The 14,834-nt window shown below is 39.9% G+C and overlaps 1 protein-coding gene across 3 annotated transcripts in view; it reads right to left on the bottom strand.

Moving 5' to 3' along the window:
- Window positions 1-228: 228 nt before the first annotated feature.
- Ube2e1 (ubiquitin conjugating enzyme E2 E1) overlaps window positions 229-14,834 on the bottom strand; it is a 55,272-nt gene continuing 40,666 nt past the window's right edge. For all 3 annotated transcript variants that reach the window (XM_090322196.1, XM_090322187.1, XM_090322179.1), the window contains exons 4-6: window positions 3,630-3,762; window positions 1,770-1,917; window positions 229-993 (exon numbers count right to left, since the gene is read on the bottom strand). In XM_090322196.1, coding sequence (XP_090178322.1) covers window positions 896-993; window positions 1,770-1,917; window positions 3,630-3,762 — 379 coding nt within the window. In that variant the 3' untranslated portion in view covers window positions 229-895. The remainder of the gene's footprint in view (window positions 994-1,769; window positions 1,918-3,629; window positions 3,763-14,834) is intronic.

The following is a 14,834-nucleotide window of genomic DNA, read 5'->3' as shown; positions in this document are numbered from 1 at the left end:
GAACCTTGAACTTCTCAGCTCCCACACTAGAAGTAACGTGTTTGTTATCTAAATGAAAATAAAGAGCACAGGAGTTTGTCTTTGAAATCTAGATGGCTTAGACTATGAAGTCTTTTCTAAGACATCTCCAGTTCTTGCATAGGCAGTGACATCTACTCAGTTAACTAATGTGTCAAGTTGCTTCAGAAGAAAAACGGCAACCAGCAGGCAGAAGAAAACAAGTGTATACAGCAGTCAGGTTTTTAATGTTTATTAGCACAGTAACAAATGCAGACATAAGAAGTCTACAACATAGAACCAATCCACTGAGCGACTCCTATTCCACGCCTTACAGTTAACAGCTTAAGGTATTTCACTACAGGATTTCCAAGTTGATTCAAATCTCTAAAGTAGATTTCCATATAAAATAAAATACATAAACTATTCATTTCCTACATGGTGTCTTTTAGCCACATATCCATTATATATATGTAATATATATATAATGAGATGACAGTCTCTAAAAACTCTGTTAAATATCAATGTTCCCTTCCAAGAAGGGAAAGCAGATTTTACATAAATGGCTGTGTATAACCTGTACAAAATTACGTTGTTTTAAAATTAAGACTACAAGCAATTGAGCCCAAGTACTTACCTAAATGTACATTCTTTTCTGTACTGCATATCAGCTAACATTGCAGAACTAGTGACAGTTTTTAAAAGTTGCTATTCCCAATTTTGCCTACTGTAGCAAGATACCTTAAGTTACAACAAAATCTTAGGAAATAAGACTGAATAATATCTGTTATAGAAATACCCTACTCTTTACCAACTCCCACCCTTCCCCACCCCTTCAAAATCATCAGCAGCTCTCTTCTGTGACAGACAAATAATGCTCGAACTGTGAAGACCCAGCTTAGGTAGCATATCTCTTAGTCCACTGTCTGGCCACTCTGTCATGTTCTGCTCTGTTGGTCATATACTGAGTGGCAATACTTCCTACCAAAGGGTCGGCTGTAAGAGAAAACAAAAACAAAAAGAAAAGTAATTACTTTGGACAAAGGAAAAGGACATTTTTTTTTTCAAACTACAGCAAACTGGACTGCTTAAATAGAAATGTATACTAAAGCAATTGTGATTAAACTAATCATTGGAACACCACTCTGCCATCCGGTCTTTTTTTTTTTTTTTTTTTTTCTGAAATGTCACATGAAGAGGGTGGTTAAGATTGCCTTTGCTGGCTTTAGTTTTACTCTATTGCACCCCACATGCAACACCCAAATGTTTACATTTAGGCCAAGTTAGCTAGGGCCCGAACGGTCAAGGTGGCAGAGCACTCTGTTCACCTGGAGTGTAGGGAAGGCTGACAAGTGCTCATAGCTGCTCCAATGGAACACTTTCTAGAAAAAATTTATAAAGTAAAAATCTGGGCCCTTCACTGGTGTTTCTCTGAAGGTACAATCTCAAATATTGTGCAGAAAAATGAACTATTTTAACAGAACCAAAAACAATCCCAATTCAGTACTAAGTAATTAGTAAAAGAAAAACATTAACAAAATTGAGCACATCAGCTGGCAGCTTATGGAATAAGTGCTCCGAGAGCCCAGCGACACCCGGGGGAACACAAGGAGAATAATGTGAAACCTCAAGTGAACAGAGTCAGATAAGTTTTCAGTTCAAAACATGTGTTCTATACCACCGAAGGGTGAATTTGCTGTTTTTCAGCTAATAGACTGAACCTCTCAAAAACATAGAAAACTTGTAGATAAAAAGAGAATAATCAATCTTACCAGGATTACAGTCTGTGAGAAGTGAGCAGATAGAAAGGAGGACTTTAGAAATGGTTAGTGCTGGACTCCAGTTATCTTTGAGTATGTCCAAGCAAATAACTCCTTGACTGTTAATATTACAGTGATAGATTCTTGTCCGAAATGTAACCTACAAGAATAAGGCAGTGTCAAAACTATTCAAACAACACACTTTCTAATAGAAAACAATCTCCCAAGTAGTTTAAAAGATAAAGTCTGACAAGATAGGGAAGACTGGTAAGAGAGATTAGAAAGTATTCACTGATACCATTCTCAGGGATTGTCACTCTTATTTTCAAGTATTATCCACTGACAGAAGCAAAGGAAGTTCAGTACTTAAGTCATCTTTAGCAATTTTAATACTTTTTAAAAGGTTAACATTTCCGAGTTTCAATGGTTGTCTGCTGACCTCTAGCGTTAGATAGTAGTAATGCACTGCTTCAAAGTAAGCTTCAAAATCAAATACTGAGAACCATAAATCATCCTACTCATTAAAAAAAAAATTGCAGCTTGAAATGAACCATGGACTGAAAGGCAAAACGAGCCCTCTTCAAGAGCCATGTATGAGTTAGGGATGCAGTAAAATAGCCAGCTGATGCTTAGTTTGATCTACATATTATCTGAGGTTTAAACCTGCCTAGAGTAAAGAGTAAAACAAATTCATAGTCTGTACTTTAAATAAATCTTAGATTTCAGCGATAAAAGAAATGCAACTAGTGGCACTGGTGGCTAGTTTAAGGGCACTGTGCCTGAAAATCCTAGCTATTTGGGTAGTTGAGATCAGAAATACTGACTTTCGAAGCTAGCCTCCACCAAAAACCCCATGAGATTCCATTCCAACCAATAACTTGTCCAAGGGAAAATATGCCTGCCACCCCAGCGACATGGGGGTGGAGATGGGAGAGGATATTGGTTCTGGACAAGCCTGGGCAGAAAAAAGTTTTCAAGAGTCATTGCAACAGAAAAGGATGTAGGCCTGCCAGGTATGGTGAAGGTATGCCTGACAGCAGAGTTACAGGGAGAAACATAAAACGGTCTAAGCTAGCATTGGGAAGAACAGATCTCATTAAAAATAACAAGCAAAGAAGAGGTCAAGTGGTAGACTGCCTAATGATCAGAAAGTTCCAAAATTCAAACCTCAGTGATGCCTCCCTCTAGAGCAAAATGCTTTTATATACTATACAAAATGAAGAAATGTCTTTTCTGCCCATACATTAGATCCAGACATTCTGTCTACCCAAATGACAGACTTACTAAAATGGGAGTGAGCAGCCAGTAATAGACATGTCAACACAAGCAGCAGGACTTATTTTGACTGCCACATTTTTATTTGTGAAATTCACTAGAACACACTAAAGTCCACAAATTCCCTGTAACTTTACTGATCTAAAAAAAAAGGGGGGGGGAACGGGTGTGTAATTCTTATTGCTGTGCATGTATCCTGCAGCTCTTGGGCTGCTGGTGGGATAGGAAGAGGTGTTAGTCTGGGTGTTGCCTGTCTACCCCGGTGATGGAAGGAATGGAACATGAGAAAAAAGGTAACAGTGAGGAGACTGATTGTCTAGTGTTTAAGTGCATGGATATGTGACACAAATTTGAGCTGTTCAGAAGCAAAAATAGTGGATGAATTCTCATCTGCTACCTAGGTTACTTCTAAGTAGAATAAATTTAAGCATTTTCTCCTAGGAATGGTCTTTGCCAATGAAGCAGAGTCGAGCCAAGGACTCAGCTCGGTATGCTCATATGGATTTAATACCTAACACAGGAATCAGCTGAGGGTTTAAGAATCTCAATAGCCCATACATAGGTGTTTGTACAGCTGAGCACAAGTGGCTTCCTCACCTTTGGAGGCTTGAAGGGGTACTCTGGTGTGAAAGTTATGTCGAGGAAGAAGACACCACCTTCATACACAGACCCAGGAGGCCCTAAAATGGTCGACCTCCATTCATAGATGTTGTCACCTTTGGGACCAGCACTGTAAAACAACAAAGCAGTGGGTAAGTCAATGGTGGCACTTTTTAGAAAAGAGAGAACATCGCCTCTTCCCATCACCTTCTTGATACCAAAGTGAACAAACCCACCAGCCTTCAGGTAAACTGGATGATTAAAAAAAAAATGTTAAACTCATTGTAAGCTCTTCAACTCTCAAACTTCTTCTTCTTTTTTTCTTTTTTGCCAGTCCCAGCTCTCAAACTTCTTGATGCATAAGAAATTGAAATAATTAGGGGCCGGGAGTTTGGCCTAGTGGTAGAGTGCTTGCCTAGCATGCACGAAGACCTGGGTTCAATTCCTCCATACCACATACATAGAAAAAAGCCGGAAGTGGTGCTGAGGCTCAAGTGGTAGAGCACTAGCTTTGAGAAAGTCCAAGGACAGTGCTCAGGCCCTGAGCCCAAGTCCAAGAATGGCAAAAAAAAAAAAGAAATTGCAATAATTAAAAAAAAGAAAAATGCATCTTAGCACACGTAAGCGACATTAGTGACAAATGACAGCTAGCCTCCCCCTCCAGCTACATCACTTGTGACCATTTTAAGTACTGAAAGTTTCCATTCAGGACTACAGACTAGCTCCTCCCTCCCCACTACTGCGGGTGAAACCCAGCATCATAGGCAAGGTTTTCCTATGGAAGCTCTATCTTTCTTTCTATCTATCTATTTATCTATTTATCTATCTATCTATCTATCTATCTATCTCTATCTATCTATCTATCTATCTATCTATCTATCTATCTATCTATCTCTCCCCAGCATTTTCCTTGTACTGTATTTCTACAATCTAAACACAATCTAGTAGACTGCTACAGCTTTCTGCACTACAAGCTGAAGGGTGGGAGAAGGAGGGCAGTGACAAGGACTTAACTGTGTCAGTTATTAAGAGTCATTTAGGGGCACATTGTCCTACACTAGGTTTTTTTTTTTTTAAATCCAAGGAGTAATAATTTCCTATCAAGGTTGAACAGACAAGATAAAATAATGACATTCGCAGGGAAGTGGATGAATCTAGAGCGAACCATGTTGAGTGAGATAAGTCAAAACCAAAGGAACAAAAGGTGCATGGTATCCTTAATATGTGGCTATTAGCTCCAAACAGAACAAGAGTGGTGATTCAATATTTGCTTACCCAATGCTATGGACATGGTATTGGAAATATAAACATAACTACATAGACATAAAAATGTATGACTCTATAGACATAATGTTGGTTTTTTTGTTTGTTTGTTTTGCCAGCCTTGGGCTTGGGCTCAGGGCCTGAGCACTGTCCTTGGACTTTCTCAAGGCTAGAGCTCTACCACTTGAGCCTCAGCACCACCAGCTTTTTTCTATGTATGTGGTACCGAGGAATCAAACCCGGGTATTCGTGCATGCTAGGCAAGCACTCTACCACTAGGCAAACTCCCGGCTAGACATAATGTTTTATTACATAGATTAATAGGTGTCTATGACATACAAACCCTCAGCCTAATTTTAACTATGTTCTAAAATCTAAGTGCCAGTGATTGTATATGGAGATTCCCTTCTTGAATACTTGGGTTTGTTAAACACGTCATTTGAAAGATGATGTAAAAATCAATGTTAATAAATTCTTTATTAAAAAAAGAATTTAAGGCTGGACCTAACAGTAGTTAATATTTAATCAAATGGTCAAATGTATGCCACTGTTTAGGATCACATACTGGCTGGCCGCTGTCCCTGAGTTCTTCAGCTCAAGGCTAGCACACTCTACCACTTTGAGCCAGTTCCACTTCTGATTTCCTAATGGTTAATTGGAGGTAAGAGTCTCATGAATTTTCCTGCCTGGGCTGGCTATGAACCACGATCCTCAGATTTCAGCCTGATGAGTAGATAGGATTACAGGTGTGAGCCATCACTTGGCCACATGCAATTTTTAAATTTGGCAAAATAATCATACCATGATCTCAGTGACTTCTTGGCCATATGCTCTGTGAGTGATGTGAATCTATGATTATCTTCTTGTATGGTGACCTTTTATTCAGCAATAATGAAGTAAGACTCAAGTGGTAGAGCCTCTAAATGAGAGCATGAGGCCCTCAGTTCCTGCCCCAGTACTGCCACACACAAAAAAAGTGGCTTGGTGGTATTATGTTTGCCTAGTATGCATGAAGTTCTGGGTTCAATTCCCCAGCACCACATAAATAGAAAAAAGTCGAAAGTGGTGCTGTGGCTCAAGTGGTTGATAGCCTTGAACAAAAGCAGCTCAGGGACAATGCCCCAGGCCCCTGAGTTTAAGCCCCCAGGACTGGCAAATGTGTATGTGTGTGTGTGTATGTTTATACACACACACACATACATATATTTTTTTCCTAGCTACTCTTGAGGCTGAGATCACAGGATCATACTTCAAAGCCAGCTTCGACAGAAAAGTGCATAAAACTCATCTCCAATTAAGTTGGAACTGGAGTACAAAAAAAAAAAAAATCTCAGAGACAATGCCTAGGCTTCAAATTCAAGCACGCATAGGGTTCTAATTTGGATGCTATGAGATTATCCTATTATGAGGGATATTGGGTACTTTCCTGCATCATCTGATCAGCCTGCAACTTTCCTACCTCCCTCTTATTTTGGGCAACCTGTTGTTTCCTTGTCCTCTACTTGCAATGTCCTTGTGGGGCATCCTAGATCAAGTTTCTTATCTCCTTTCAGTATAGAACTCATGGGATTTGGATAAACATCAGGGAAAGTGCAGGAGGGCCTCTCAAGACCCTTTCAAGGAACCTACAAAGTCACATTATTTTTTTTTCATATGCATAACTCAAATTTATTTTCAAAGATACAACAGTTCAATGAGGCATGTGTTTTGAACATAGTATGGGAATAAGTCAAGAAACAATGGAGACATAATAGATACAAATAGAGACAAGAAGAGAAATCTTGAATAAATTCTAGGCATAAATATAATTACTGATTCAATGTTACACAGAATCACAAGTAACTTAGAAATTTGAGATTATGCAATTCAATGAATAATGGTGCTACTTAGGAGAAAGAAACAAAAATTTAAAGTTAGTGATTAAAAGAAGTAATAGGCTGAAATACTTAGGAGAAAGAAACAAAAATTTAAAGTTAGTGATTAAAAGAAGTAGTAGGCTACAGTTATGTGACTTAAGATGATACATGACATCAATCACATCTTCCAGAGATAATGCATGGGTTCAATCAAAGTAGCAGTATATATACAAGATCATCACTGATGGAACAATACTTTTTAGCAGAGAACAGGGTCCCGTGAATCAGGGCACTCTGTAGTAATTAACTTGTATACAGCAGAACTCATTTGAACTACATAAAATCACATTATTTTTACATTTACCATTTTTACTCCCATTCTCTCACAACTGCAATACAGGCTTTACGGAAGCTGCACCAGATGTGATGTGCAAAAGATTGAATGCAGAAGCAGATATGCAAGCACAGCTGTTTTCTATTAAGCCAGACAATAAAGCAATTTGTAAATACATAAACCAGTGCTACTCTTTGAAGTTCTTTTTTGTTTGTTTTGTTTTGTTTTAGATTTTGTAAAGTAGCTACTTTGATTAAAATGATGTTTATATTAATGTTTTTATTTTAAAATCATAGCTATTTCAATGGTTAAAGTTTGTTAAGCATTTAATTAAATACAGTAAAATCCAATTATTAACCATATAATCAAAAGCTCCTGAATCTGAAATAAGTATATCCAATGGAAGGGGTGATGAAAGTGCATTGTATTCATAAAACTGACAGGCTGAACTGACACCCTTTTGTGTAACTACCTCGAAATAATAATTAAAAGGGGGGGAACATAAGTTGGACACTAGTGATAATTTCTGTAATCCTAGCTATTAAAGAGGCTGAGCTCTGAGGATCAACAGCTCAGGCAGTTATCTCCAATTAACCACTAGAAAGCTGGGTAGAGGTATTTGTTATGCAGCAATAAATAACTGTTGTATCTGTGGAGTGCAGACTCAATCATAAACAATTTCATATACAGATGATCACTTATTCAAAAAAATGTTTGGAACCAGAAATGTTTTGAATTTCAGATTTTGGGGGGATTTGGGGATATTTGCATATACCAAATGAACTACCTTGACGACAGACCCAAATCTAAACACAACTCACTTATGTTTCCTATGTATACTCTATACATAGCCTGATATTTAAGTGCTCCTGCATCTGACTACAGTTTCACGTGAGTTCAGGTGTGGAATTTCCACTTAAGGTGTCATCTCTGTGTGAATAAAATTTAGGTCATATTAGATGAAATTGGGAAGGCTGCACAAACCTGTAATGCTAACCACTTGGGAGGTAGAAATTGGGTGCTCTTGAGCCATAAGCTTCCAAGTTCTTGCGATTCCAACTCAACCAACAACCATGGTTGGTGACAGGTGCATGTTACCCAGGCTATGAGGGAAATACCTGGCTGGGTATAGTGGCTTGTGCCTGATAGCCTTAGAGACCGAGGAAGCACAGATTAGAAGACTGCAGCTGACCTGGCAGAAAGTAAGATCCTACTTCCCAAATAAATATGGAAAAGGGCTGGAGGTGTGGCTCAACAGAAAGAGTACTTGCCTAGAAAGTGTAAGACCCCAAGTTCATTCCCTAGTACTTGGGGGGGGAGGGAAGCCAGATTTGGAACCTATGATAAAAGCTTCTACTGATATTCAATTTAATTTGAACACTGGGAAATATCTAAAATGAATGGATACTATCTTACTGTCTTGCCTTCTGCCCTCCTTAGTGCAGGTGTTTTCTCTCTTCCTAACCTCTTTTTACAGTGTTCACAGACAGCAGCAGAGATAACTTGGCAGAGATGCAAACCATGCCAGAGGGTAAATCGAAGGACTCAAGGTTATTCCAGCAGCAGGATGCAAATCTACTTTCAAAAGGCAAGTGACCAGACTGTCCAACCGGGAAACCTTTCTACCAAAAGGGGGTGCTCTTCTTCTCTTTTCAAATGCAAAAAACCCCTATCAGAAGCTATTCACCTAAATAATCAAAACAATTCCCCCAAAACAAAGCTCAAAATCATTTAGCCAAATACAAGTAAAAGTAAGTTGGAATTCAATTCTCCATGTTTTTTTTTTTTTATTTTTTTCTGATCTGCACATCTAAGCATCATTACAAGAACATAAAAAGGGGGCTGGGAGTTTGGCCTAGGGGTAGAGTGCTTGCCTAGCATGCACAAAGACCCTGGTTTGATACCACATACGTAGAAAAAAGCTAGAAGTGGTGCTGTGGCTAAAGTGGTAGAGCTCTAGCCTCAAGAAGTCCAAGGACAGGGCTCAGGCCCTGAGCCTAAGCCCAGGACTGGTAAAAAACAAACAAAAAAACATATAACACACAGAAAAACACCAAACTTTAGTAGTAGAAATATATATAACCCCATAAATCTTGACTTCTTCCAGTCTGTCCCTAAACAGACTTAGGCAGGTCAGCAAAGAGTTTGTATAAAGTCACAAAGCTTGCAAGTCACTTTTGGCCAAGCCAGTCCTGGTCTTGAGCCTATTCCCTCCACGGTACCAACGAGGCTTATGAAGAAAAGCTGTGGTGTGCTATACCACAAGCCTGTGGTGTTTATTTTGTATTTCTGGCTTCTTCAAGGAGTTTCACTAGAAACCTGAGGCAAGGTTGGCCTCTAACTCAATCCTGTCTCAGTCTCCTGACTGCTGGGATTATAGCTGTGTCCCACCATGCCTGGCTTTAAAAATTTCCTAAACAAAAAAATGACTTTTATTTGTAGAAATGAGTTAGTTGAAAACAGCACATATAGCACACATCATACTTAGTGTAGTGGAGATTTCAGTAAAAGCATAACAAGCCCCAAATCCCTGCCTTTAATGGAAACCGAAGACTGCTTTGTGGAAAACAAGCATCCGTTCAACTCAACAGCCTGATGTGGCCCTACTGCAAAGGGAAGAAACAATTGGGTCTTCTCTAGAGCAAATAAGCAGCTAATAACCTGACGCCCGCTTTTCAGAGGTAAGGCTGGCCTCAGATATCCTCCAGGAACTCCGATCCACTCCACTCCATTACAGATCGCAGTGGCCCTGCAATAAATGGGCAGTCACTAAGCCCTGGGGCCTGTCCCTGTGTGAGGTCTCACTGTGAACTCCCTACTGGGTGCTCTGTGGAGGGCAGGCTGCTGCACTTGGCTTCTTACCCCTCCATTCCCTTGCAGGACTCAAGCTCACAATTCCCAGAGCTATTCATGCACTGTCTCTCTGGACCTAGATGGCCTGGAGAGAAAGGAAGAGGATTGCTTGTGTTTGTACAGGGCTGAAAGATGGGATGAGGGAAGCTGGGCCCAGTATATGAAATGTGGGGATAAGCTGGGAAGGGAGTCACCAACTCTCTGGCCTTAAGTGACTCTCCACACTGCTGTATATACCCACACAACACACCCTTCTAACTGAGCAACAGACCACACTTCACAAAGCTGGAGGTTATTGGTGGTGGTAGTGGTTGAGTGCTCGTCTAGCATGCATGAAGCCCTAGGTTCAATTCCTTGGTACCACATACTCAGAAAAAGCCGGAAGTGTTGCTGTGACTCAAGTGGCAGGGTGCTAGCCTTCAGCAAGAAGTGTCCAAAAATAAAAAAAAAGTGTCCAAAGACAGTGCCCAGGCCCTGCGTTCAAGCCCTAGGACTGATTAAAAAAAGAAAAAAAATTGCTAGGCACAGATCAGCTGCTGAGAGCAGCTTGGACCCAGACCTCACTGGTCTTGTACTGGGGCTGGCAAGCCATCACAGGGCTTTCAACTCTCTTGTAATCAACACTGAGCAGGCACTCTGTGTTGACATCGCTGCTTTCAAAAATGACTCTAGGAGGTATGCAATGTCCTCAAATAGAGATGGCTCCTAATCTTCCAAGAATATCCAAATTACCTACAAAATATATCTGCAAAGAACTCATTTCTAAGGTATATGCTATGAAAAAAATCCAAAAAGGCTTGGAATAAAGTTCTGAAAGGTGTGCAGTTAAGTATAAAGCACTTGCCTAGCAAGTGCAATGCCTTGGGTTTGACCTCTAGAACCAAAAAAGATAATAATAATAATAATAATAATAATAACAATAATTAATAAATGAAAAGAAGTTGCTTCAAGCCTAAGGAAAGGGGCCTAAGGGAAGGGGCTTGGCTTTGAGGACCTTCACGGGGATACAAGCCCAAATGCATGACTGCAAAATACAAACACTAAATGCTCAAAATGAGGCAAGTGGAAATATTTTAACCTTATGTTTCTTTCCTTCTGGCCAAGATTGAGCCACATATCCCACATAACCTCCTGGGCTCAGGAATTTGTGGCACCTCTAAATGTTGGCAGTGTGGCAGGAAAAGGTTTGGCCAAGTGTGTATAAACATCCCTCTGTGACAGGCAGAATCGGGAGAGGGGCTGCTCTATTACCTCTCAAGTGTGGGCAGAGCGGCAACTGGTTTCTAACCCACAGGACATGGCTAAGTTCACAGGGTGACACTCCCTAGACCTGGTGGTCTCAGATCTAAGACTCAGACTTTATTGACAAGACAGAATCTCTTGCTAGCTTTGCAGAAGCAAGCTGCTAAGACAAACTGCCTGTGAAAGGCTAGAAAACCACCAAGAGGCTGCCAGAGGCCCAGAGCTACAGAAGATGAACTCAGCTAACAACAGTGTGAGCTTGGAAGGCTTCCCATTGAGGACACAGGCCAGCCAATTCCTGACTGCAAGTCTGAGAGACCTTAAGCAGAGGACACAGCTAAACTCTGCTGTTTCTTGACACTCATTAGCTGTGTCCACTGTTTTAAACTGATAAATGTGCACTGTTAAGTAACAATAAAAATCCTGCTAGCATGAGCTTCATGTTCTGGAGAAGGTTAAACAGAGGGTCTCTGCATCAGGGATCATTGTATGGATGCCAGCAGAAATGATATGCTGTGAGCCCCTTGCAAGCTGGAAAATAAGATCCCTGGCTGCTTTCCGCCACTCAGCTCCCAGAACACAGTCTGACTCTCACTCTCCAGGCAGCCTCTTGGGGCATCTGAGCCTCCCAGAAGGAAAATCTTGATAAACTGATATTAAAGTTTCCTGAATTAAGGAAAAGGTAACAGTTCCTGGGTTCCTAACATGGAAAACAAACTAGAAAATGGCAACAAAATCCATAAATTATATAGAAAAAGAAACTTCAGAATAGATTTATCATTAATAGACAGAGATAGAAAAGGAAAAAAAGAAAAAAAAAGTCCAAAGAAATTAAAAAACTATCAGAAGATCCACAATGTTAATGAGTAGATCACCAAGAGTTAATAAAAATAACCTGAGAAATTTTCCAGATTGAAAGCACACAGATCCAGTGGCTCACACTTATAATCCTGGCTTCTCAAAAGCCTAAGATATGAGAGGATAGGGGTTTGAAGTTAGGCCAGTCAGGAAAGTCTGTGAGACTCTAATCTCCAATTGATCACACACACACAGTTGTGGCTCAGTGGTAGAAGACTAGCCTGAAGCAAAAGAGCTCAGGGACAGTGCCCAGACGCTGAGTCCAAACCCCAGGATGCACACACACAAAAAGAAGGGGCACAGAAACTGCAGGAAAATATCCCAGCCCAAGGCACATGCAGTTCAACGAATAATTGATGATCAGATAATGTACATGGAACCCAGAAGCAGCTAGCTTTGGATTTCAGTACAATAATGGGATAAAATGACTCCAGAGCAATATCTTCAAGATGATTTCCAGCACAGATTCTATACCCAGACAGACCATCAATCAAGTTTAAGGAGAGAACAGAAATCTTTTCAGACATCTGAGGAAGCTAATGGAATATGTACTCTACAAAAACAAGGCTGTAAACAAGCAAAAGAAAGATAAAGGAAACAAAACATTCAATGGAGATTAGTAAAAAGCAAACCTCCAAAAGACAGTGATAGTGAGCACAGCATGACATGACAGACAGCCATATACACTTAGCAGGGAGCTGTCCAAACTGGAGCAGGTCAAAGAGCTCGAGGGGAGATGACTTCAAAACAGATAAGATTCCCCTAAAACCCACCGCTTCTGATTTGGGGTTAGAATAGTGACAAGTAGGTAGAAAAAAAAGGATAGGTAGAGTGTGACACAGAAAGCAAAATGTAAGAAAAAGCAAATAACTTTAGGAAAAAAAAATACGGAGAAGGAAAGTTATTGAGTGTGTTGTATTAAGTAACATTCATACTGTATAAATAGCAAACGTGGCATGAAATGAAACAGGACCATGTAGTGGGGTGGATGGGGAAGTGCATAATTCATCACCCACAGTGCCTAAAAACATGGAGGAAAATGCAAAATAACTGGCTCACAAGATGCAAGTAACGGCCACTAATGAGCAAAATGCAGGTAAGGATGCTGAAACAACTTTTTGCAACAGGGTCCACAGACCTACTCAAGTCACTAAACTATATTAGGTACACTATTCTAATAAAAAAGAAAAGGCAGAAAGAAAAAGGATCCCTTACAATCTCTAACCATACGATGGACATAAATAGTTCTTTTTGCTTCTCTATAGTGTTGGAAGTGGTATACATTTATCCAGAAGTTCTCAGAGGTGGAGAGTAGAATCTTAACTATACAGTTACAGTGTTCAATACATACTGCACTATGTACAATATAATGCAAACAAAAGTAAGAATGTCTATAATCTGAGCTACTCAGAAGGTAGATAACGATTTGAGTTTGAGGAAAATTAGGGAGTTGCAGGATCAACATTACTACCAAAAGGGCTCAACTGTGTAAGACTGGCTTAGAACACACAAGGTCCTGGATACTGGATTCAGTTCTTCAGTACTACCACTACAGGCCAGGTAGAAAAAATTTATTCTTTTTTTTTTTTTCCTCCAATCCTTTGGCTTGAACTCAGGGCCTGAGCACTGTCCTTGGGCTTTCCTCAAGCCTAGCGTTCTACCACTTGAGCCACAGTACCACTTCTGGCTTTTTTCTATGTATGTGGTGCCGAGGAATCGAACCAGCGTCTTCCTGCATGGTAGGTAAGCACTCTACCATTAGGCCAACTCTTGTTTTTTCCCCCCAATTTTAATTTGTCCTTTATTAAACAAGTATTTTTTTTCATTTTTAAATTGTATTTTATTGTCAGGATAATGTACAGAGGGGTTACAGTTACATTCATCAGGTACTGGGTACATTATTTCTAGAACCCTGATTCCCCTTCTCGTGTTTTTGTCCCCTTTCTCTTCCCCTCCCCCTCCCAGTCATCTTGTTTTCCCTCTTCCCTAAGTGTATATACAGTATATCAGGTAACAAAGTCAGACACAGTAACCACATGAGAGTAACTGAAAGTGGAAAAAAGAAAAAAGAGAATAGCACATAGTACATTAAGAACCACAATCACAAAGGTTTACCTCATTTCCATAACCTGCTTAGCTGGAGTAAAAGTCTTTCCATTATGTCTACCCAGGCTGTCTTTGAACCAAGACTTTTAGATTAAGACTTGTGAATAGCTATGATTACAGATGTAAGCAATGGATGTCTGGCTCATATTTAATATATATATATATATATTATTAGAACATAGGCCAAACTCTTGGTCCTAGAAAAATTTATTCTAAGGAGAACTGGGAAGGTTTGCTATTCTGGGGGCCTAAGCTCTGCTAAGATTAGAGCATAACAGGTGGGTAAAATGGAGAAGAGCTTCGGGGATGGAGCAGAAATAAACTGGAAGGACTGAACAAGAACTGACCACATGTAGCTTTCCAAGCCTATGGAGAGATTTAGATTATAACAGCTTTTTACTGTTACACAGTTATTATCCAAAGAAATGAAAAATATGGAACATCAACCTACTCAAAAGGGCCAAAAAGAGGCTGTAGAGGTCCAGGTTTGAACTACAGCAGTGCAGTAAGAAAGAGAGTCTCTGGGGAAATTAAATACGTCCCAGAACAACTCTAAAGGGCTTTATCTGTATATCACAGATCCTGAAGGAACATGAACATGTTCACAAATGAGATATCTTCATGGAGCTCAACAGAAAAGAACCCAAATTGTGTCCAATCCTGGAAGTACTGTTAATCACATCACAGGCA

Source organism: Megascapheus bottae, chromosome 2 (genome assembly GCF_031878675.1).
Source record: "Megascapheus bottae isolate mThoBot1 chromosome 2, mThoBot2.hap1, whole genome shotgun sequence".
Taxonomy (NCBI): domain Eukaryota; kingdom Metazoa; phylum Chordata; class Mammalia; order Rodentia; family Geomyidae; genus Megascapheus; species Megascapheus bottae.
This window is presented reverse-complemented; position numbering and strand designations above follow the sequence as displayed.